At 36.3% G+C, this 24,101-nt stretch overlaps 1 protein-coding gene across 2 annotated transcripts in view; it reads right to left on the reverse strand.

Annotated features, from left to right (window-relative positions):
• BDP1 (BDP1 general transcription factor IIIB subunit) overlaps positions 1-24,101 on the reverse strand; it is an 89,990-nt gene that overhangs the window by 42,395 nt on the left and 23,494 nt on the right. For both annotated transcript variants that reach the window (XM_081826777.1, XM_081826778.1), the window contains exons 10-20: positions 21,599-21,883; positions 19,805-19,952; positions 15,658-15,816; positions 12,416-12,575; positions 10,195-10,286; positions 9,299-9,494; positions 8,398-8,510; positions 5,784-7,050; positions 4,529-4,716; positions 3,468-3,690; positions 465-643 (exon numbers count right to left, since the gene is read on the reverse strand). In XM_081826777.1, the coding sequence (XP_081682903.1) occupies positions 465-643; positions 3,468-3,690; positions 4,529-4,716; positions 5,784-7,050; positions 8,398-8,510; positions 9,299-9,494; positions 10,195-10,286; positions 12,416-12,575; positions 15,658-15,816; positions 19,805-19,952; positions 21,599-21,883 (3,010 nt within the window). The remainder of the gene's footprint in view (positions 1-464; positions 644-3,467; positions 3,691-4,528; positions 4,717-5,783; positions 7,051-8,397; positions 8,511-9,298; positions 9,495-10,194; positions 10,287-12,415; positions 12,576-15,657; positions 15,817-19,804; positions 19,953-21,598; positions 21,884-24,101) is intronic.

The following is a 24,101-nucleotide window of genomic DNA, read 5'->3' on the forward strand; positions in this document are numbered from 1 at the left end:
ACTCAATCCAGGGACTCCAGGATCATGACCTGAGCCGAAGGCAGTCGCTTAACCAACTGAGCCACCCAGGCGCCCCTCTTGGTATTCACTTTTAAAATACATTAACACGGGCGCCTGGGTGGCTCAGTTGGTTAAGCAACTGCCTTCGGCTCAGGTCATGATCCTGGAGTCCCTGGATCGAGTCCCGCATCGGGCTCCCTGCTCGGCAGGGAGTCTGCTTCTCCCTCTGACCCTCCCCCCTCTCATGTGCTCTCTCTCATTCTCTCTCTCTCAAATAAATAAATAAAATCTTTAAAAAAATAAAAAAATAAAAAAATAAAAATAAATAAAAAAAAAATAAAATACATTAACACATCTTAGTAACAATGAAGAAATACTTGAAAGAATTCTCTCATATTTTAGATTTTCCTTTTTTTTTAAAATATAAATATATTTTATATTTTCAAAGAAGTATCACTGTTTACCCCGTAGAAACAACTAATTCCTTTTCCTGGGCCTGTGTAGGCTGAGACATCTCTTTAGGATCACAAGAACTCGAAGGTGAAAGGTCCTTTTCAGTCTGTATACATGGTAATATTACAGACTCCTCCTCCCTGTGACCTGATGTGTCTTTTTCTCTTGATGTCATTAGGGAAGCCACACCCTAAAAGGCAAATAAGAAAAATTTCACTGAGGGTTGATAAAAGTATAGGGAAACAGGAACTTTCATACACTATCAGCAAAATAAATTGGTAAAGTCTCTGTAGAGGACAACAGAACGGTATCTACCAAAAATTTTAATTCTCAGCAAATTTACTTCTAGAAATGTATCTTACAAAAATACTCAAGTAAGTATATGGAAAAGTACATACAAAGATATTTATTATACCCATTTAATAGCTCCCCAAAAAAGCAAGAACAATCAAAACACTGGGAACAAGACAAACCTATCGTAGGGTACTGAATAAATTATAACTTGTTTATAATGGAACAGTCCAGAGCCATTTAGAAGATAAATCTGTATATGCTGATCCAAAAATATGTTCACAATATTATGTTAAGTGAAAAAATGAGAAGGCAAGTTATAACGCCATTTTTGGAAAACAATGAAAATACCCACACATTATTTATATAAATAAGTATCTATACATAAAAGGCTGGGTGGATATACTCAAAATAACTACATGACTGATTAACTTGGGAGGTAGAAATGAGACATTATAATGGACTCTCACTTTTTAGATTACATATTTTTTCAATGTGAAATTTTTATAATCAGATAGATAATCAATAAAAAAAGATATACCTTTTTAAAATACAAGATCAGGCAGAAAAAGTACAAATTTTCAAGCATTTTAAGAACTAACCTATTTTATCTTATTTATTTGTTTTTAAGTGGGCTCCACACGGCTTGAACTCACGACCCTGAGATCAAGACCTGAGCCAAAATCAAGAGTTGGACACTTAACCAACTGCGCCACCCAGGCACCCCAGAACTAAGCTATCTTAAAGCATAAAAGAAGGGGCACCTGGGTGTCTCAGTTGGTTAAGCGTCTGCCTTCGGCTCAGGTCATGATCCTGGAGTCCCAGGATTGAGCCCCGCATCGGGCTCCCTGCTCAGTGGGGAATCTGCTTCTCCCTCTGACCCTCCCCCCTTCATCCTCTCTTTCTCTCTCAAATAAAATCTTTAAAAAAAAAATAAAACATAAAAGAAGAATTTTAATCCAAAATTGACTTTTTAAAAAATACATCATTTTATTAATTTTTATGAACTTGTCTTTATTATTATTGAAGTATAGTTGACATACAATGTTTTATTAGTTTTATATGTACAACACAGCGATTCAACAATTATATACATCACTCAGTATTCACCATGGTAAGTATGGTCACTACCTATAACCACACGTTACTATATTATTAACTATATTCCCTATGCTGTACTTTTTATCTCTGTTACTTATTTCATGACTGAAAGTTTGTGCTTCTTAAAGATTTTATTTTTGGGCACCTGGGTGGCTCAGATGGTTAAGCGTCTGCCTTCGGCTCAGGTCATGATCCCAGGGTCCTGGGATCGAGTCCCACATCGGGCTCCCTGCTCCTTGGGAGCCTGCTTCTCTCTCTCTCTCTCTCTCTGTCTCTCATGAATAAATAAATAAAATCTTTAAAAAAAAAAAAAAGATTTTATTTTTAAGTAATCTCTACACCCAACATGAGGTTCGAACTTACAACCCCAAGATCAAGAGTTGCATGGTCTACCAACTAAGCCAGCCAGGGGCCCTGGGAAGTTTGTACCTCTTAATCAATCCCCTTTTCCTATTTCCCCCAATTCCCCACCCCCTTCTCCTCTGGTAACCACCAGTTTGTTCTCTGTATTTGAGTCTGTTCTTTTTTTGTTTTGTTTTATTTTTCAGATTCCACGTGTAAGGGAAATTATATGGTATTTGTCTTTCTCTGTCTGACTGACTTCTCTTAGCATAGTATTTCACTTGGCAAAATGGACTTCTAGGCCCATCCATGTTACTGTAAATGGCAACATCTCATTCTTTTTTATTGCTGGGTAATATTCCATTGTATATATATAACTCATCTTCTTTATCCATTCATCTATTGGTGGGCACTTTGGTTGCTTTCCTATCTTCCCTATTGTAAATAATGCTATGATAAACATAAGGGTGCATCCATCTTTTGGAATTCTTTGGGCAAATACTCACTACTAGAATTACTGGATATAGTAATTCTTTTTTTATTTTTTGAGGACCCTCCATACTGTTTTCCACAGTGGTTGCACCAATTTACATTCCCACCAACAGCACATGAGGGTTCCTTTCTCTCTACATCCTTACCAACACTTGCTATTTCTTGTCTTTTTGACTAGTTATTCTGTCTGGTGGGAGGTGACAGCTCATTGTGGTTTTGATTTGCATTTTGCTGATGATTAGTGATATTGAGCATCTCTTCATGTACCTGTTGCCCACCTGTATGGCCAAAAAAGTACTTTTATATTTAGAACACTCAACTTACGAGGTTAACTTTTCCATTCAACATTTTTGATATTATATCACACAATCTTAATTTGTTATGGACCAAGTTAACAAAGTAAATAAAACATCTCCTTTAACTCCTATCAAGCTTTTAACTTTTTAATGCACCTTAACAACAAAGTAAAACAAAGAATGACTATCAAACTCATTTTTTCTGTGAAGAAACTAGCTGCATCATTTGGCTATGGTCACACGATGAATAAAGGTCAGAACTTAGATCCCAGGACTCTTAAATTCCTTTCCATGACATACTTGCCCATCATGAGAGAGACAAGATTCTTACAAAACCACATGGAACAGTGAGGCACAGTAAGTATAACAAGACTAATACCACATGCAGTAGAAATTATATGAGAAAATATCTGTTAAATGTTAACCCCAGCTGTTTTACTTTAGTAATCATAATAGCTAAAACAAAGAACATCCACCTTGAATAGCACTCACATGTTGAGAAGGGAGAGTGTTTATCTGTTCACTGCTCTGCTGTACCACAACAGTCTCAGTATTATCAGTTTCCAATTTCTTCCCAGATACGTATTTTTCTGCTACTGTAGTCTCTCTCTTTAAAGTTGCTCTTGCTAAGTTTGGTTTTGGTCTTTTGAATCGACTTCTCACAAAAGGTGCTGGTTTAACTTCAAGTGGCTTCTGCTCTTGAGGAAGAGATTTGCTTTTGGAAAAAGGATTATCGAACGTTAGAAAGAGTTGAAGGGACGACAAGAACAGAGTCTTAGGACAACTTGAGAAATTGGCAGTAAATATTAAATCTAATTTTTTTTAAGATTTTATTTATTTATTTGACAGAGAGATAGCAAGAGCAGGAACACAAGCAGAGGGAGTGGGAGAGGGAGAAGCAGGCTTCCTAATAAGCAGGAGCCCAATGTGGGGCTTGACCCCAGGACCCTGGGATCATGACCTGAGCCGAAGGCAGATGCTTAACAAATGAGCCACCCAGGTGCCCCTAAATCTAATTCTTAACAGGAAAACAAATTGGACTATTTGGTAGATCCTAAAAAATATGAGGAGTACAAATGAAGTATAAGCCTATCATCTGTGCAGAGAGAAAATACAGGTTCTCACACCCATATTGACTTAGGAATATGTGTTACATACAATTCTGATGTTAGTAATTCTCTCAATCTACTGTCACAACGACCTCAAAATTCTCTCCAAACATCCCAAAGCTTAAAATCTGTAACACTATGCTAGAGATGATTTGTCTTGAAACCTTACTGATAATCTGATAATATAACTTTAGATGCTTTGTCTTGGGCGCATGGGTGGCTCAGTCAGTTGAGCATCTGCCTTTGGCTCAGGTCATGATCCCAGGGTCCTGGGATCAAGCCCCACATCGGGCTCCCTGCTCAGCAGGGGGCCTGCTTCTTCCTCTTCTTACCCTCTCCCTGCTCTTGCTCACTCTCTAATAAATAAAAATCTTTAAAAAAAAATTAAAACTTTAAAAAATAGATGCTTTGTCTTTAAAAGCACATAGACCAATATACTTGTACCTTAAATTAATATCTGAAAACTGCTCTGGAACATCTGGAGAGAGCATCCCCTGGTCTTCTGTTTTATCAAGTTCAGAAGTCTGCAAAGAAGTCTTCAAACAACTCAAGTGACCTGACAGTTCCTTTTCAGAATTCCTTTTTTCTTCTTCAGGTGTACACACCATGGATAGTACTTCACTGCTAACGTTCTGGAGGAATAGTCACAGGAAATCAACCACAGTAAATCAGCACAAATGGATAATGTCACAACTGTGTGAACTTAAAGTAACTAGAAACTTTTGGGTTTTTAAAGATTTTATTTTTAGGTAATCTGTACACCCAACGTGCAGCTCAAACCTACAACCCCAAGATCAAGAGTCACATGGTAAAAAAAAAAAAAAAAAGTCACATGATCCCCCAACTGAGCCAGCCAAGCAACCCCACTGGAAATATTTAATAAATTTTAGGGGCACCTGGGTGGTCAGTCACCTGGACGTCCAACTCTCGATTTCAGCTCAGGTCATGATTTCGGGGGTGTGGGATCACGCCCCACATTGGGCTTTGTGCTGACCATGGAGCATGCCTTAGATTCTTTCACTCTCTCCCTCTGCCCCTACAACATTCGCACTCTCTCTCACTCTCTTTCTAAAATAAAACTTAAAAATTTAAAAACAAAGAAAAAAGAAAATTTAAAAGTGGAGTGGGGGTGGGGGGCACCTGGATGGCTCAGTCAGTTAAGCATCCAACTCTTGGTTTCAGCTCATGATCTCAGGGTTCTAAGATTGAGCCCTACGTCGAGCTCCACGCTCAGTGCAGAGTCTGCTTGGGATTGTCTCTCTCCCTCTGCCCCTCCCACTCACTCTCTCTAAATAAATAAATAATCTAAAAAAATAAAAATAAAAGTGGAGTGGGACAGGAAATAAAAACTGAGAAAGACATTTGGTCGAAAGAAATAATTCTAATGCATGTTCATACTAGAGTTAGCACTAACTCAGTCCAATTCCCTACACTCCTTTTAGCTAAGAATAACTTCAAACTGACACTAAGAATGGTAACTTATCCACAATTAAATATTTTTTAAGTTTTTTTTTTTTTAAAAATGCATAGTTTCTTTAAGGTCCTAAAACACAGAATTTACGGCTGGGAAAGACTTTAAGCTTTTAGAGATTTTAAATGTTATGGGATTTAAGAGCAATAATCACGGTTTTTATTTTGATAATTTTTCTCTGAAAAAATGTTCAAAAACAGTTTTTCTAAAGAACAGAAAAAGACATACTTTGATATTTAGTGAAGGCATAGTGCTGCAGCAACTACTACTGCTCTGCATTAAATCTGTGTCCATTTGTCTTGAGGTCCCAGCCTCTTCTTCTCCATTTTTCCTTAGAGAAATGTCTATTTTTCCAGTTTTTTCCAAATCTGCAGCCATTTCTTCAAGAGCATTAATCTCTTCTGATCTGCTTTTCTTCAGGGAAATGTCTCCTCCAGTTTCTTCTGATTCCGCCTCTGTTTCTTCAGTAGCAGTCGTCTTTCCTGATACCTCTTCCATCACAGAAAGGTCTCTTTCTTCAGTTTCTTTAAAATCAATCTCCCTTTCCCCTACAGCACTGATCCCCACTAGTACCTTTTCCCTCAGGGAAGTTCCTTTTTCAATTTCTTTCCAATCTGCCTCCATTTCACCTTGAGTCTTGACCTGTGGGGCCTTTCCTTCTGTGTCTATTTCTCTTCTTTCAGTTTCTTCCAAATGTGTTTCTCTGTCCTCAGTAGCATCAACCATCTCTGGTACATTTTCCCTTACAGAAACCTCACTTCCAGTTTCTTCTAAACCTGTTTCTACTTCATCTGTAGTGCTGACCTCCAAGGTATTTTCCTGTAGGGATATTTCTCTTCTTCCAGTTTCTTCCAAATCTGTCACTCTTTCCTCAGTAACATCAGACACCTCTGATATAGTGTCCCTTGGGGAAACCTCTCTTCCAGTTTCTTCTAAACCTGTTTCTACTTCATCTGTAGTGCTGACCTCCAAGGTATTTTCCTGTAGGGATATCTCTCTTCCTCCAGTTTTTTCCAAATCTGTCACTCTTTCCTCAGTGACATCAGACACCTCTGATATAGTATCCCTTGGGGAAACCTCTCTTCCAGTTTCTTCCAAATCTGTCACTCTTTCCTCAGTGACATCAGACACCTCTGATATAGTGTCCCTTGGCGAAACCTCTCTTCCAGTTTCTTTCAAATCTGTCTCCATATCTACAGTGTTGTCCATCATTTCTGGTATCTTCTCTCTAGGAGAGTTGTCTCTTTCAGTTTTTTTTAAATATGACTCCATTTCCTTAGTAGTATTAGCCTCCACTAATACCCTCTCCCTTGGTAAGGTTTCTTCCACTCTCGTAATTTCTCTCAAAGGTGCTGTGAATTGCCCAGATGCAACAATCTCCTCTGACACCTCTTCCTTTGAGAAGACTTCTCTTCTTCTAGCTCCTCTTCCTATATTTGGCTTTGGTTTCTGAAATCGAGTCTTTAGAACTGGGACTTTATTATCTTCTTGAATACTATATATTTAAAAAAAAAAAAAATACAAATTTTAAAGCATACTGCCAGCTGAAGAAATGATGGTTGAGAAAATACTACTGAAAGACGAGGAATTCTCAAACAAAAAAATAAAAAATAAATTAAGAAAGCCTCAGGTATCTCTGGGTAAAACCTAAAAGTTAAAAGGAGAGGGGGAAAAAAAACCCATGTTTTGAAATTACAAATTTTTAAAATAAATATATCTACTCATAGAGAGACATGGATAAAGAGAAATCTATCAATAAGGTCACGTACAGTAGTAGTCAACTGGCTCTGAACAGTCTCTAATTGTCATCCACACAATCCTTCCCAAATACTGGCTAAGGGTCCCCAGTCCTCTGCATTGGAGCTAGACCAATTTATGTCTACTATTCCTACCTCTTGGCACCTCCTATCTTTTATCCAGACATATGCCCTGCCATAAGAGTTAAACAACACATTTATGTGGCCAGATATGACCAGCATCTCAAACAGCCAGATTGAAGTATGATCTGAACAAGAAAGTATAAGAAAGGCCAGACTTCAAATGTAAAGATTGATAAAATACGAGTAATAGTTGAAACTACATAGTAATGCACAGAAGTCCACTATTCTGTTCTCACTACTTCTGTGTACATTGAATATTTCCAAAGGAAAAACATTTTCCAAAGTATACTAATAATTCCATCGATTTTGTTTCGTACCCTCCAGACGGGAAATAACAAAAGAAAGAGCCACATGTGGCTAGGAGAAGTATTGGGTTTCTATATATGGGTTTTATAAAAAATTTATGTGAACCTTAAATAAAGATCATATGTGGATCAATCTAATCCCAAAGAAGCAAATAGAAGAAAATAAGTTTCATTTCACATTTGGACACAGACATTTAATCTAACATGTATGTTAATTCAGGTCTAATTTATGATGAGTATATCAACTCATCAAATCACGAGTAACAGAAATTAACGTGGAAGTTATGACATAGGGGCGCCTGGGTGGCTCAGTCATTAAGCGTCTGCCTTTGGCTCAGGTCATGATCCCAGGGTCCTGGGATCGAGCCCCCAGTTGGGCACCCTGCTCTGTGGGAAGCCTGCTTTTCCCTCTCCCACTCCCCCTGCTTGTGTTTCCTCTCTCATTCTGTCTCTGTCAAATAAATAAATAAAATCTTTAAAAAAAAAAAAGAAAGCTATGACATAAATTGCCCTGAAAAGTGAAGTTATATTGTGAATATTAGGTAATTTGATACACAAATATTAATCTGATTTGCTTTTGTTTTTAAAAATTGATTAAACATTCCTAAAACTTTATACTAAATTCAAAGATTACATAACCATTAAGATGATGCTTACCTTACACATTCATTAACGTTCATTTGAAAAAAATTATCTTCTTTCTCAGATTGTAATGTGATGTCTTCAAAGTCAACATTTTTACATGACTGATCTTCTACTTGTTCAGGACTCTTAATAACAAACACATTTTTAAGGTTTCTCAATGAAACACCCATTTATAAAAAATTGCATTGAAAATTTTATCCAATTTGAGTACAAGGAAAATGGTAAACATTTCAAAATTATAAAATTATATTCAAAGGACACTTTTTTTAGTGTTATTTAAATATTTTTTAAAATTTCACAAGCTATACCTTCTACCTTATCTCAAAGCCCCCATTCTTTTCCTCCTAATCAGAAAGCAAGTTACAGCGCTTCAGTCTCGTCTATTAGAGTTATTCCCAGGGGTCTGTCTTCTGATTAGTACCATTACAGTATAGACCTTGAGAATTATAACAAAAGAAATTCAAATCTAACTATGATCTGAACTCTTACCCTTATCACAAAGACTAGTTATTATGTAAATAACCTAAAATTCATCATCTTTTGTTCTTGGAATTCTATTTTAGTAGGAAGCTTTTAACATTTTACTGTGTTTAAGCCAGAGTTAAAATTCACATATCTAGCTATATTTTCAAAAAGGAAGCGTAATTCAAATACCTAAATGATGGGGAGGGGGAGGCAAGTCAAACACGACGTAATAAGATCAAAGCAGATGCTCCATTATGTAAATGCCCAAAATCTAGATTGCTGAGAGTTAAATGGCTTTGCAAGTAGCAAAGCTGCTGGCTCTGAGATTTTGGCTTTAAATTTAATATACAATGTACACAACTGTACAGTCTTGCCCTTTAAAGAGGGAGGTAAAAGAAGGCTTAAGTACTTGTTTAACAAAAAAAATGGCAAGAATCAGAGTACTTACATCTCTAGTAATACAGGATTGACTTTCACTCTTTTTTACATTGGCCTCAATTTTTTCCTGTGATGGAAGAATTTCTTTTCTTTCAGCAGCTTTACCTACATTTGGCTTCGGCCTTTGCAATCGGCCCCTCATTAGTCGTGCTGGTCTGACAGCCTTCGTTTGATCATCTTCCTGCAGACCAATTTTTTCACTAGAACTACAAAAGAATAGAATTATGGTTATTCTGAAGTCACATGTTTGTTTTCAGTATTCTCTTCTCCAAGGTATGAATAAGTAAACCATTTGGAATATAAAAATAATTACAAGTGTCCTCAAATACATCCTCAAAGATACTCCTGTTTCTATACCTTAACACTTTGGGACAGACATAATCCTGGAACCCTAACTATAAAAATCATTTCATCACAAAACTGGAAAAGAATCTATACTTGACAGACAATACCATTCTCCACTAAGACTACTACTAGTTTGTAACGTATACCTCCAGGGCACTAGACAAAGATTACAGCATAAATGTACAGTCCAGAATCCAATGGTTCAAATTATTAGAATAAGACTTACTCTGAATCTGCATTCCCAGTTAAATATTCCCTTTTGAAACCTGCTATACATAAAATTATCCAGAAATATGTATCTTAACAATTAATCTAACAAGACTTTGTTAAAATCCTGTTAGTAAGTTGAGGAAGAAATGTAACTGCGAACCCAATGGATCCGTATCATAATTTATTTCTCCAGTAGCATAAAGAACACTACTGAAATGTTTCAACACACCTACAGTTAAGAGAAGACTTAAGTACACTAAACGGAAATAAAATTCAGACATTATCAAGTACAGAACTTATCAGAGTCACTCTTAAAAGCTACTACTTTTATTCTACTTCCTAAATACTTACGTAGATACAGTCTCAGCTTCTGGGTTCTCTCTCTCTGTATTCCCCATTCCAGAAATGTCCAATGTTTTCACTTTATCCTTTTCCATATGATTCTATAAATTCAATTTTTTACATTTTATTGACTTAACATAAAAAAGTCCAAACTTCATAATAAATGGAAATTAAAACAATGACATTTCATTCTTTGTTCTTCTAATTGTAAGAATTTTATAAATCATTGATGCAGCTGTGAACATTATAAAGCATATAATCCCATCTATTAACTGACAGGAACAAAAATTGGTATATCCTTTCTGGAAAGCTTTTTGCCAATATAAAATCAAGAGCCTAAAAAATGTTCATACTCAGGGCACTTAGGTAGCTCAGTTGGTTAAGCATCTGCCTTCGGCTGGGGTCATGATCTCAGGGTCCTGGGATCAAGCCCCATGTTGAGCTCCCTGCTCAGAGGAGAGTCTCCCTCTCCCTCTGCCCCTTCCCCCCACCACTTGTGCACGCTCGCTCTCTCTCCCTCTCAAATAAATAAAATCTATTTTAAAAGTGTTCATACTGGGGATGCCTGGGTGGCTCAGTCGTTAAGCATCTGCCTTTGGCTCAGGTCATGATCCCAGGGTCCTGGGATTGAGCCCCGCATCGGGCTCCCCACTCCGTGGGAAGCCTGCTTCTCCCTCTCCCACTCCCCCTGCTTGTGTTCCCTCTCTTGCTGTGTCTCTGTCAAATAAATAAACAAAATCTTTAAAAAAAAAAAAGTTCATACTGTAATACCATTTCTAAGACTCTAAGTAAATATTCAGACAAAGTACAAGAATGTTTACTAGAACATTATATAAAATGCCAAACACTGCGAACAGACAAAATATCCAATAATGAGTAAATGGTTAAATTCAGTTATACCCACTGACAGAATATTATGAAGTCACTAAAGACCATGTTTTCAAAGAATATTTAATAATATGGAAAAATATTTAAGAAATGTTAAGAACCAAAGAAGGATACAAAACTGAATACTAATAAATTTTGTAATAGGAAAAGTTGGAAGGATATATGCTAAAAGGTTAGTTGCAGCTGGATAATGAAATCACAAGTAATTTTTGTCTTAATTTTTACAATAATCTGTAGCTTCCCAATTTTGTCGAATTTTACAAGACTATAATAATACGATTGTATTACAAGAAGTATAATAAAAAGTATTTAACCTAAGAGGGAAAAAAGCTAACACTTTAAAATGTATTTTAGCAAAAATAAAAAATTTATAACAATGCCAGCAGAAATATACAAAAACAGGAACATTCGTTTAATGCCTGTAGCAGTGTAAATAAATTCTTTTTTTTTTGACTGTCACTTGACAATGCATAACAAAAGCCAAGAAATATTTAAAACACTCTGACTCATTAATCTCACCTCCTGTGGAAATTTATCCTCTGCTTTTTTCCTTAAGAAAGGGTTACTTACAAAACCATTTGCTTTTATTTATGAGAGTTTAAAAAAATGGAAACGATTTAAATGTCTACCATTAGAAAAATGCTTAGGTAAATTATTATGTTAACCTGATGCAGCTATTAAAAAGATTAACCCCAAGAAAAGGTTAATGAGTAGTTTCACAGAAAAAAGTTTTAAATATTATGTATGTTATGATTAAAACCTACAGAAATGTTTTCATATATAAAAAGAAAGACAAAGATTATGAAGGACAGGAATATGTCAGTCTGTGGAAAGGACTACGGATATAATTTGATGGAAAACTGGTTAAAAACATTTTGAATACAAAATTTATGTAAGTAGGGGCGCCTGGGTGGCTCGGTCATTAACCGTCTGCCTTTGACTCAGGTCGTGATCCTGGGTCCTGGGATCAAGCCCCACATTGGGCTCCCTGCTCAGCAGGGAGCCTGTTTCTCCCTCTCCCTCTGCCGCTCCCCCTGCTTATGCTCTCTCATGCTCTTTCAAACAGATAAATAAAATCTTTAAAAAAAAAAATACTTTAATTTTTAAAAATTTAGATAAGTAAACAAAAGAGATTTTTCACTACTGAGTATGTTTGAAATGATATGTCCTAGGTTCTAAATGCATAAACAGGAGACAAGACACATTTAATATTCATGTGTTCCTGTATCTTTGTTTTAGTATCAGTTATATTATCATGTAGTTACAAACTAAACAGTTTATTCCCAACTACTTAGGGAAAATTTTTGTAATTTTATTTTCTATAAAGTGTCTTACTCCATACCTTTTCAACTGAAGTTTCTGCACGTAAACTCTTGTTCTCCGCATCTGTTTTACCTTGTGAAAGAACAGATTTCTTCCCAACTGCCCTTGATAAATTGGGTTTGGGTCTCTGTAGTTGTCTTCTTCCCATCAGTTTAACATTTCCTGACTGATCAGTTTCCCTAAAAAATGAATTATTTTTTATTTTTTTTAATGAACATTATTTAAATAGCACCAACATGGAGGGACAGTCAAATAAAATTCTGAAATATTCTTTAAAAATCCACTCAGAGGCAGAAAAGAAGTCCTTTAGGCTTACTTAGAGTAAGAGTAGCAAAGAGAACTGAAAAACAAGAGCCATGAGGAGGTAACTTATTTTACCAGATGCTAAAAAGAAACTATTCAGCATCAATAATTAAAACACTGGTACTGATATGTGAATAAACAGATAAATGAAACACAAAAGAAAATTTAGAAGATGACTTCAAAACACATGAAAGTACTATATAAAAAAGGCCGCATTTCAAAACAGCGAGGATGAAATACAGAATAATGTACTGTTACAAATAATATCAAAGCAATGGTGATGTGAAAACTAACACTGGGGACTAAAATAAAATTAGCTCCATTCCTTGCACTGTACTCATAATATGTTCCAATGCATCAGAGTTAAATAAAGCCACACAGTAAACACGGATGAATTCTTTTATAACCTTGAGTTGGGGTAAGCCTTCATAAAGTTTAACTAAAAATTCAGGAGCCATGAAAGAAAAACAAAATTGAGAAATATAACCACATAAAAATCAAATACTTCTACATGACTAAGTCAGAAGTCAAACTACCAACCAAGAAAGCATGTTTTGCAAATCAAAAAACAAGGCTTATCTCCCTAAAATAAAAAGAGCTCCTACAAACAATAGCATCAAAAACTCATTTTAAAAATGGACAAAGAGGGGCGCCTGAGTGGCTCAGTCGTTTGAGTGTCTGGCGCCAGCTCAGGGCGTGATCCCAGGGTCCTGGGATCAAGCCCCACATTGGGCTCCCTGCTCAGCAGGGAGCCTGCTTCTCCCTCTCCTACTCCCCGTGCCTGTGCTCTGTCAAATAAATAAATAAAATCTTTGGAAAAAAAAAAAAAAGGACAAAATATGAACTTAAAAAACAAAATAAAAATAGGTTTTAAAAAAAGCACAAATTAAGGGGGGAGGGAGACGTGCACACCTGTGCAAGCAAGCACAAATGTAATATTAGGAATTAGAGAATCTAAGGAGAATTATATACAAATGTTCGTTGTTCTATTCTTTTGACTTTTCCTTAGGTTAGAAATTTTTTAAATAAAAAACTCAATAAAAACAAAGCATTACATACCCCTGCCAAAAAAGGAAGAGTGGGATGGAGATAGTATACGGAAGTATTATTTTTTAATCTATTCGAGATCAGCATAAACCCTAGTTTGATAAACACCATTTTCTGTTAAGGGAGACATTTCTTACAATGTTGGTGGGAATGTAAACTAGTATAACTCCTGTGAAGAACACTTTGGAAGTATCTCTCAAAATTCTCAATGTGTATATGTGTATACACACACACATATATACATTGCAGCAAGCAATTCCAGTCTGAATACTCACCCTACAAATACAGATGACCTTTGAACAACACAAGTTCAAGCTGTGTGATTCCACCTATACACAGATTTTTCTCAATACAGTACAGTACTGTAGATGTATTTTCTCATTATTATTTTAAGGCATTTTGTTTCTCTAGCTTACTTTAATTTTAAGATTACAGTATATAATACATATAACATACAAAATATGTGTCATTCAACCAATTACGTCATCAGGCTTCCAGTCAACAGTAGACTATTAGTAGTTAAGTTTTGGAAGAGTCAAAGTTATTTGTGGATTTTCAACTGCAAAGGGGTCAGCATCCCTAACCACTATGTTGTTCCTAAGGGTCCACTGTACTTACATACAGTCAAAGGATAGAAATTAAAGATTTTAAGCACTGTTTGAAAAAACAACCTATCTAGCCATCAGCTGGGCTTTGATAATATAAACTCTAATCCATCTACACACCAGGACACTATGAAGTGCTCACTTCAGCAGCACATATATACTGGAACACTACATACTATGCAGCTACCCAAAATAATAAGGAAGATCTTTATGCAAAGATATCAAGACATAAAACCAAAAAACTGCAAAATGGTGTCTGTGTGTGTATATAACACACACACACTATCATTAGGATTTTAGGAAGAGTAAAAAAATATAAAGAACATACATTTGTATTAGTTTTAAAGTACTTTTTTTAAATCTCTGAAAGAATAGAAGAAATAAATTACACAAGTTACTTAGAGCGAATGTGGACATGGAAGGAGGGATATTTCACTCTATATCTTTTTATACTTCTAGGTGTTTGAGCCATAAGACCATATTGCCTATTCCAAAGACTAAATTTTTATTTAAAAAAAAAAGTTTCATTCTCATTGTGACTGTGCTTTACTGAAAATAAGTTTAAGAATTCATAAACTAAACAGCCTTTAAGCCTATATGAGGAGTTTAGGAGGGACCCAAAAAGGAAGTCTGAATTTCTGAGCTGTCTCTTCAAAGGCAGATTCTTGTAGTGCTTTTATTTTGTTTTTAGTGCAAATGTTAATCAGTATCTGCACACTAGAAAACATAATAATTTCTTTGAAGTCATCAATATAAAAAATCTACAACTTTGAAAAATTACTCAAACCAAGTAAAAGTATCTAACAGCAAATGTTAAGGCTTCAAATTATTTTAGGATTTCGGGGCGCCTGGGTGGCTCAGTTGGTTAAGCAACTGCCTTCGGCTCAGGTCATGATCCTGGAGTCCCTGGATCGAGTCCCGCATCGGGCTCCCTGCTCGGCGAGGAGCCTGCTTCTCCCTCTGACCCTCCCCCCTCTCATGTACTCTCTCTCATTCTCGCTCTCTCAAATAAATAAATAAATCTTTAAAAAAAAAAAAAAAAAATTATTTTAGGATTTCAGCGTAAGTCACGACTGTACATAAAATTCCTATCATGGTTATCTATTAAATATGAAAGAGAATCTTTCTGTAATGAAATATAAAGTGATAAGCCTTTATGTCACAATCAGACCATAGTACAATTATGTATTAAATGGTGTACCATCCCTTTCTAATCCCTAAGGAAAGCAACATTATCATTTCTTAAATAAGAAATCATCACAATTTTGAAAGTAAATTTTAAAATCCTACCATGTAAAATACTTACAATGATTTATTTTTTAGGTCAACACTGCTTTCTTCTGTACAACTACTTTCAACATTATTCACTTCACACACTGAGGTAATTCCAGTTTCTGATAAAGGCAAATCTGAAGGGCTTGATTCTGAAGCTTCAGTTGCTAGTGAGGTTGCATCTTGTTGATCACTAAGCAAACAAAAACACATCAGGAGGAAAAGAATTCTTAGTAATATGTTTTATGATATCTACTTAAAATATTTTTTAACATATAAAACCAGTTGGAAAACGATACTTCATATTTTGGAATTATCAATATAAATATTGTGACTTTTCTATGATCCTTCTTGTACCATGTCGTTAAAAGCTGTATCTTTAGGGGAGCCTGGGTGGCTCGGTCGATTAGGCTACCAACTCTTGATTTCAGCTCAGGTCATGATCTCAGGATGGTGAGATCAAGCCCCAAGTTGGGCTCCACAATGAGCGTGGAGGCTGCTTAAGATTCTTAACTATAGGGAACAATCTGAGGGTTGCTGGAGGGGAGGAGGATGAGGGATGGTGTAATGGAGTGATGGTCATTAAGGAGGGTACTTGATGTAATGAGCACTGGGTGTTATATGCAAGTGATGAATCACTAAAATCTACCCCTGAAACTAATAATATACTATATGTTAACTAATGTGAATTTAAATAAAATCTTAAAAAAAAAAAAGATGCTTTCTACAAAAAAAAAAAAAGATGGGCGCCTGGGTGGCTCAGTTGGTTAAGCGACTGCCTTTGGCTCAGGTCATGATCCCGGAGTCCCAGGATCAAGTCCCGCATCGGGCTCCCTGCTCGGCGGGGGGCCTGCTTCTCCCTTTGACCCTATCCCGTCTCATGCTGTTTCTCTCTCTCTCTCTCTCAAGTAAATAAATAAATAAAATCTTAAAAAAAAAAAAAAAAAAGATTCTCTCTTCCCCTCCCTCTGCCCCTCTCTCCCCACTCGCATACACTTCCTCTCTCTCAAAACCAAACAACAAAAAAAACTGTACCTACAGAGAAAGAGTAGCCACAAATCAAAAGGCATAGGAAAACACTCAAGAAGTCAAAATGAAAAATTCTTAATTACATGGGGTTGATAAATCTATGTGTAAAATCAGAGCAATATTTAGGAATAATCTCTCATCAAAATCTTACACAGGCAGGCCCTGCTTTGCATGGTACTGCTTTGCATAAGCTGCAGTTAGCACTGTATGCCAAGAGAAGACTGCCGTATTATGAAATATCCAACTAATAATACCATAAATCATGGCCATGTACTAACTGGCACCCAGAATGAACACATAAGACATTTAACTAGATCTTGTTTTTCCCCTCATTTTTTTCTACTGGGTGTTTGTCTTTTCCCAACTAATCAATAAGAGCTCTTTATATATTATTTTTTGGTTAGATATTATACATAAAACCTCCCAATCAGTAGTATGCCTTTCACGTTCTTTATGAGATCTTTTATCAAAAGAAATAGTTATGTTTACTGCAGTCAAATTCATCAATTGTATCTTTTAAAGTTTTGCTTTTTACATCTTAAGAAATCCTTGACATCATCATCGTTTCACGGCCTTTTGGCTAAGATCAAGTGAAGAAATCCTTGACATCACAAAGGTATTTCCAAACACTTTTTTCTAACAGTTTTCAAGATTTGCTTTACACATGATTTTATTTTTTTTATTTATGTATTTATTTATTTATTTATCAGAGAAAGAGAGGGAGTGCACACAAGCAGGGGGAGTGGCAGGCAAAGGGAGAAGCAGGCTCCCTGCTAAGCAAGGAGTCCAATGAGGGACTTGATCCTAGGACCCTGGGATCATGACCTGGGCCAAAGGTAAATGCTTAACCGACTGAGCCACCCAGTGTCCCTGTAGCCTTTAATCTATCAGAAATTTAGCACAGAGGGTGAAATAAGGATCTAATACTATCTAATATTAGATAGATCTACCCATCTAATGAATATTTCATTCAATCTTGACCCACTAATTTCTAATGCTACCTTTGCTATTTATCAGATTCCTAAATTTTTCCCCGTAGGCTTTATATTCAGTTCTGCTGAGTCAATCTGTCCCTGTGCCAGTAACACACTAATTACTCTAGCTTAAAGTATTAATATACTTCCTCCCCAGAAATGTTGTTTTTCAAGTTGTCTTTACCACTCATGACTCTTTGCTCTTGTGTAATTAATAATTTTAGAATCGGCTCACTGTTTTACAAAACCAGTTAGGATCTTAACAGTCATTACAGGGTTGTTTTTCCCCTAAAAAAGCCATAGTACCTTTTATGTATAGTTTATGAAATTAGTTGTATCTCTGAAGTCACAATTTAAATTCTGTCACCTAGCAAATTAAGGACCCAAGGTCCATGGGCTCAGCTTCAAAGAAACTATTAATCTTCCGAATTGTATGAACAAACTAGCACAAATAGACAAGTGGGACAGTATCAAACTAAAAAGCTTCAGCAGAGCAAAGGAAATAATCAACAAGGTCAAACAACAACCTATGGAATGGGAAAAAATATTTGTAAACCATATATCTGACACAAGCTTAATATCCAAAATATAAAAGGAATGCCTATAATTCAATTAAAATAACCTAATTAAAAAACATGAAAAGGAAATAACAGACATTTCTCCAAAGCAGACAAATAGCCAATAAGTATATGTAAAGATCCTCAATATCACTTAGGGAAATGCGAATCAAAACCACAATGAAGTATCATCTCACGTATGTCTGAATAACCATTTTCAAAACAAAGAAAAAAGAAAATAAGTGTTGGTGAGCATATGGAAAACTGGTATCTTTGTGCACTGCTGATGGGAAGATAAAATAGCACAGCCACTGTGAAGTAGGGAGGCTCCTCAAAAAGTTAAAAATAGAGGGGTGTCTGGCTGGCTCATTCAGTAAAGCATGTGACTCTTGATCTCAGAGTTGTGAGTTTGAGCCCCACATTGGGGGCAGATTACCTAAAAAAAAAATAAAATGTCAAAAAAAATTAATAGAGCTATCATATGATTCAGCAATCCCTCTTCTGGGTATTTTTCTGTAAGAAATGAAAACAGGACCTCAAACAGATATCTACATTCCAATGTTTATTTAAAATAGCCAAGAGGGCGCCTGGGTGGCTCAGATGGTTGAGCGTCTGCCTTCGGCTCAGGTCATGATCCCAGGGTCCTGGGATCGAGTCCCGCATCGGGCTCCCTGCTCCTTGGGAGCCTGCTTCTCTCTCTCTCTCTCTCTCTGTCTCTCATGAATAAATAAATAAAAATCTTTAAAAAAAAATAAAAAAAAAAAAAATAAAAAATAAAATAGCCAAGAGAGGGGTGCCTGGGTGGCTCAGGGGTTAAGCGTCTGCCTTTGGCTCAGGTCATGGTCCCGAGGTCCTGGGATTGAGCCCCACATCGGGCTCCCTGTTCGGCAGGAAGCCTGCTTCTCCCTCTCCCACTCCCCCTGCTTGTGTTCCCTCTCTCGCTGTGTTCTCTGTCAAATAAATAAAGCTTTAAAAAAACTAAACAGCCTAAATGTTCACTGAGAGATGAATGAAGAAAATGTGATATATGCACACAATGGACTATTATTTGGCCATTAAAAAAAAAGGAAATACTGTCAAATGCTGCAACACAGATGAAACCTGAAAACATTATGCTAGGTGAAATAAGCCAGTCAGGGGCGCCTGGGTGGCTCAGCTGGTTAAGCGTCCCACTCCTGATTTCGGCTCAGATCATGATCTCAGGGTTGTGAGACTGAGCCTTGTGTCGGGCTCCATCCTGAGAGTGGAGCCTGCTTGGGATTCTCTGTCCCCCTCTCTCTGCCCCTACCCTGCCCCCCCCATGCTTGCTCTCTCCCCCCACCAAAAAAAAAGAAAAAAGAAACCCATGCAAACATTAACCACAAGACAGCTATAGCAAAGTAATCATCAGAACAAAGAGAAATATCAGAATGATACACACAAATGACAAAAGGGTGATTTCACCAAGATACAACAATTCTAGATATGCATGCACCTAACGAGCTTCAAAAGACATGAAGAAAAACAAATAGAACTGAAAAGAGTAGCAGGCAAATTCATAATTACAGTTGGAGACTTCACACTCCCCTCTCAGTAACTGATAGAAGATGTAAACAAAGTCAGTAAAGGTATAGAAAAATACCTTGATAAAAGGATAGGGTCAGCTCTTTTCTCAGCTTTTTCACTGGAGGATAAATCCACAATGTCATCCATGTTTCGTATGCAAGAAAGCTTCTGTTCCTTATTGACTTCATCTTCATTTATCTCAGGCCTTAAAGACTGACCTTTATCTATGAATACAAAATGCATGTTATTCTAAAAAATGAAAACATCTACTTTTTAAAGCACAAAGGAATTTACATAAAAAAGTGTTTTTCCTATAAATCATTAATCCATTCCACATTCAAGTTCCTATATGTAAGGCAGAGATCTTAATTTTATTTATTTTTTAAGATTTTATTTATTTGACAGAAAGAGACACAGTGAGAGAGGGAACACAAGCAGGGGGAGTGGGAGAGGGAGAAGCAGGCTTCCTGCTGAGCAGGGAGCCCGATGCGGGGCTCGATCCCAGAACCCTGGGAACATGACCTGAGCCAAAGGCAGACGCTTAACGACTGAGCCACCCAGGCGCCCGAGATCTTAATTTTAGAACATTAATGAAAAGATAATCAACTTAAAACTGTGTAAGTTGTAACTGTGTTTTGAGGATCAGTCCAAATTTCCTGGGTAGTTTACAGCATTCTCCTTTTATCTTGCTTAAATTTTAAATGGTTAAATTTGTTCTATATAGCTAGTTAGGAAGCTACAGGTAGACTGGCCTATTCTGCTCCTTCAGGAGAATCATAATTAATAACACAGTAACTGCTATCATTTATTTAGTACTTACTAAGTGACAGAAACTCAAGCCCATCAAATGCATTATCTTATTTAATACTGAAAACAGTCCTATTAAAAGGTGGTAAACCCATCAGAGAAAAAAGAACCTGAGTTCAAGATCTTAGGTGACTTACCCAAGGTCATATTTAGCAAACAAAAAAAGCTGGAATCTAAACCAAGGTCTGTTTGATTTCCAAAGTCCAACTTCTTAATTACTGAGCTATTCTGCTTTTTATGTAGTATCTTTAACAGAAAACCACAAATGAGTATAATATTGTGATGCCTATAAATTATACTATGCTATAACCATGACTCATTTATTAAAATCATATTGGTAAAACTAAACTACATAAAATTTAAATTCTATAGAAAGGTTTTTCTGGTTTGCTACTATCTTCTTCTTCTCTATTTACTTGGTTATCTACTTTAAGTAATCTACATATGAATTCTTAAGAGACTAAAAATGCCTGAATCTCTTAGCCCTCATTCCCTAGCAAATCCTGGGTGTCAAAAAGCTTGCATTCTAAGGGAGCTATAAAAAAAATAGAAAAGAAAGAGAAGAAAGAAAGATCAAAGGAAGGAAGGAAGAAGGAAACTGATTTCAGTAGCTCTTTTATAAAAATTAAACAACTTATTGTGGATTCAAAGGTGCTCTGTAGAGGTAGAACATGAACACCTGTGATTTATTAAGATACACAAGCATTATACAGTTAACTATACACATTGTTATGACTTCTAATCACTGTTTGGTTTTAAGTAAAAAAAGATCAAGACCTGAGCTGAAATCAAGAGTTGGATGCTTAACCGAATGAGCCACCCAAGTGCCCCAGAAACATACTTTAGAGAAAAATTTCCCCAGTTCACTTTGGTTTCTTTACCCCTCAACAATAAACTTCTTTCCTTTAAAAACAAAAGGATTTAACACAGTAACATGAATATAGAATACAAAACTTAAACGTTACTAGTTGCTACTACTCAGAAGTATTTAAATTACATATCATACTATAGTACACATTTTCTCAAGTAATACAGGAACTATTAATATATTTAAGAAACTTACTTTTGTATTTTTCTCCTTTAGAATGACCTAACTGAACAGTGGCATTTCCTGAAAGATTTTTTACTTCCTGTTTACCAACTTCATCCTGATTCTTTCTTCTTCTTTTCTTTTGATTTAGGTTTGGTTCTAATGCAATCTGTTCTGAATCCTGTCCTGTTAAAGTCTGAGACTGTTGTTCTTCTTCAACTATCTGAGCATCCTTTTGAGGTGATTCTGTGTCTGAAATTTTGGTGCTCGGAGACACATCTGGATCATCATTTCCTCCTTCACTGGCAACTTTTTTCACTTTGAAAATAAAAGATATTGTTATAAACATATAAATAACCTACAGAAAAATTCTTTTTTTTTTAAGATTTTATTCATTTGAGAGAGAGAGCGCACAAACTGGGGGAGCAGCAGGCAGAGAGAGAGGGAGAAACAGGCTCCCTGCTGAGCAGGGAGCCCAACGTGGGGCTCGATCCCAGGACTCTGGGATCATGACCTGAGCCGAAAGCAGACGCTTAACCCACTGAGCCACCCAAGTGCCCCAACGAAAAATTCTTAAAGATGGAGAAGATAAATACTGAAGGATATCTGGGCAAAAATTTGAAGACAACCTAACACGTCCAACTGGGAATGACTAAAGAAGTTATAGTACACTTACGCTATAAAAATCCATAAAAATCCACACAACAAATAATAATGAGGTAGGCGTATAAGTAATAATATGAAAGATTTCAAAAAATATTGTTGCACAAAAAACTCAAGTTGCAGAAAACATATATAGTATGATGTCATTTTTATTAAGCAAAAACAATTACATATCCTCTAAGACACACATACACTTGAATAAAAGAGTTTACTAATGGTTATCCCTAGAAAATCTGGACAGTTTGATTTGGGGGCAGGGTACAAAAGAGAATTCAACAAATTTATTTTCTGCACCATTTGTTTTTCAATGTACAATCTTTTTAACAAATATTTTTAAACAATTTCTAGTGCCCTTTTTATGAAGGCATATTCACAGTTAACTGTATCAAAAGATGAAAACAAGGGGCACCTGGGTGGCTCAATTGGTTAAGCGACTGCCTTCAGCTCAGGTCATAATCCTGGAGTCCCAGAATCGAGTCCCACATGGGGCTCGCTGCTCAGCAGGGAATCTGCTTCTCCCTCTGAACCTCCCCCCTCTCGTGCTCTCTCTCTCATTCTCACTCTCTCAAATAAATAAAATCTAAAAAAAAAAAAAGAAGATGAAAACAATAAATTAAGTTTAAAAAACCAAACAAGAGAGATCACCATGGAGACATCAACCAAAAACAAACTTAACTTCACAACCATGGTCGATCAAGACATCTTCTCTAAAAATATCTAATCTTAAAAAAACAATAAAATTCAGTGTCATTTACTTTTGTTAAAAAAAGTCATAACAAGATTTTAAAACTGAGAAGACAATACTGGATTCTCTTATCAGAATAATAAACAGTAATTTTTAAATTCTGAGACTTGTAATAATATATCTGAAAAGTTCTCACATTAAGATACAATGACTTACTTATGCTTTCATCTGTTACATAATAATCACGTTAATGTATCTATTTTAATCTCTGAGGGCCATGTATAGTAAGTAAATGACTGAAGAATGAAATAATTTTGTAGTTACCAATACTATGTTTAAAATGATACAGACATCATGGTCCAGAAAAAGAAATATTGGACTGCTCTGTGCAGAAGAGAGTTAATGTAGCAGGCCTCACTGCTATCCCTTCAAAGTCCTGCTTAAAAGGTTGGCCTTTGGGCTGTGTCTGGAAACTTGGGCTTGGGAAGAATTCACACCAGCCTGACAAAAGTGGCCTAAAATGTTTGTACAAACAAGGTGGTTTATGCTGAAAAACTATTTTTGTTTTGGGAGTTCTGAATTCTGACATGTGCCAGGCAGAGGGTGTCTACATGACCAGCTTCCAATAAAAACCTTGGATAGTGAGTTTCTAACAAGCTTTGCTGGTAGACAACTTGTTATGTATCTCATCATGACTTGTTACTACAGGAATGAAGCATAACCTGTGTGACTCTAGGAGAGAGGACTGGTAAACTTGCACCTAAATTCCCCTCCACTTGGAGCCACGTCTTTCCCTCTGCTGATTTTATTCCGTATCCTTTCACTGTTACAAATCTCAGCTGTTTGTACAACTATATGTTGGATCTTGTGACTCTCTGAGCCAATAATCAAACCTAACAGTAGTCTTGGAGACCCCCAAAGCAGGCTCTTATGGCCCTAGGCTCGAGTCCTGCCTCTGTCACTACTAAAACTGTGAGACCTTAGGAAAAAGGAACAAGATCTCCAGGGCTGTTTCCAAGTGACTAAAACAAACGGAAAGGGTCTGGGATGTGGACTACCTAACATACAAAGTTCCCTATAGTTCCATGAGTCTTTAAAGTACTGGATAGAGCTAAACATTGTCCTCCTAGATCAGAATTCAAATAATTAAGAAAATATCTGCTAAAAACACAAATACCTACATATAAA

The sequence above is a fragment of the Leptonychotes weddellii genome, chromosome 7 (assembly GCF_054177405.1).
Source record: "Leptonychotes weddellii isolate Sample4059 chromosome 7, ASM5417740v2, whole genome shotgun sequence".
Classification (NCBI taxonomy): Eukaryota; Metazoa; Chordata; class Mammalia; order Carnivora; family Phocidae; genus Leptonychotes; species Leptonychotes weddellii.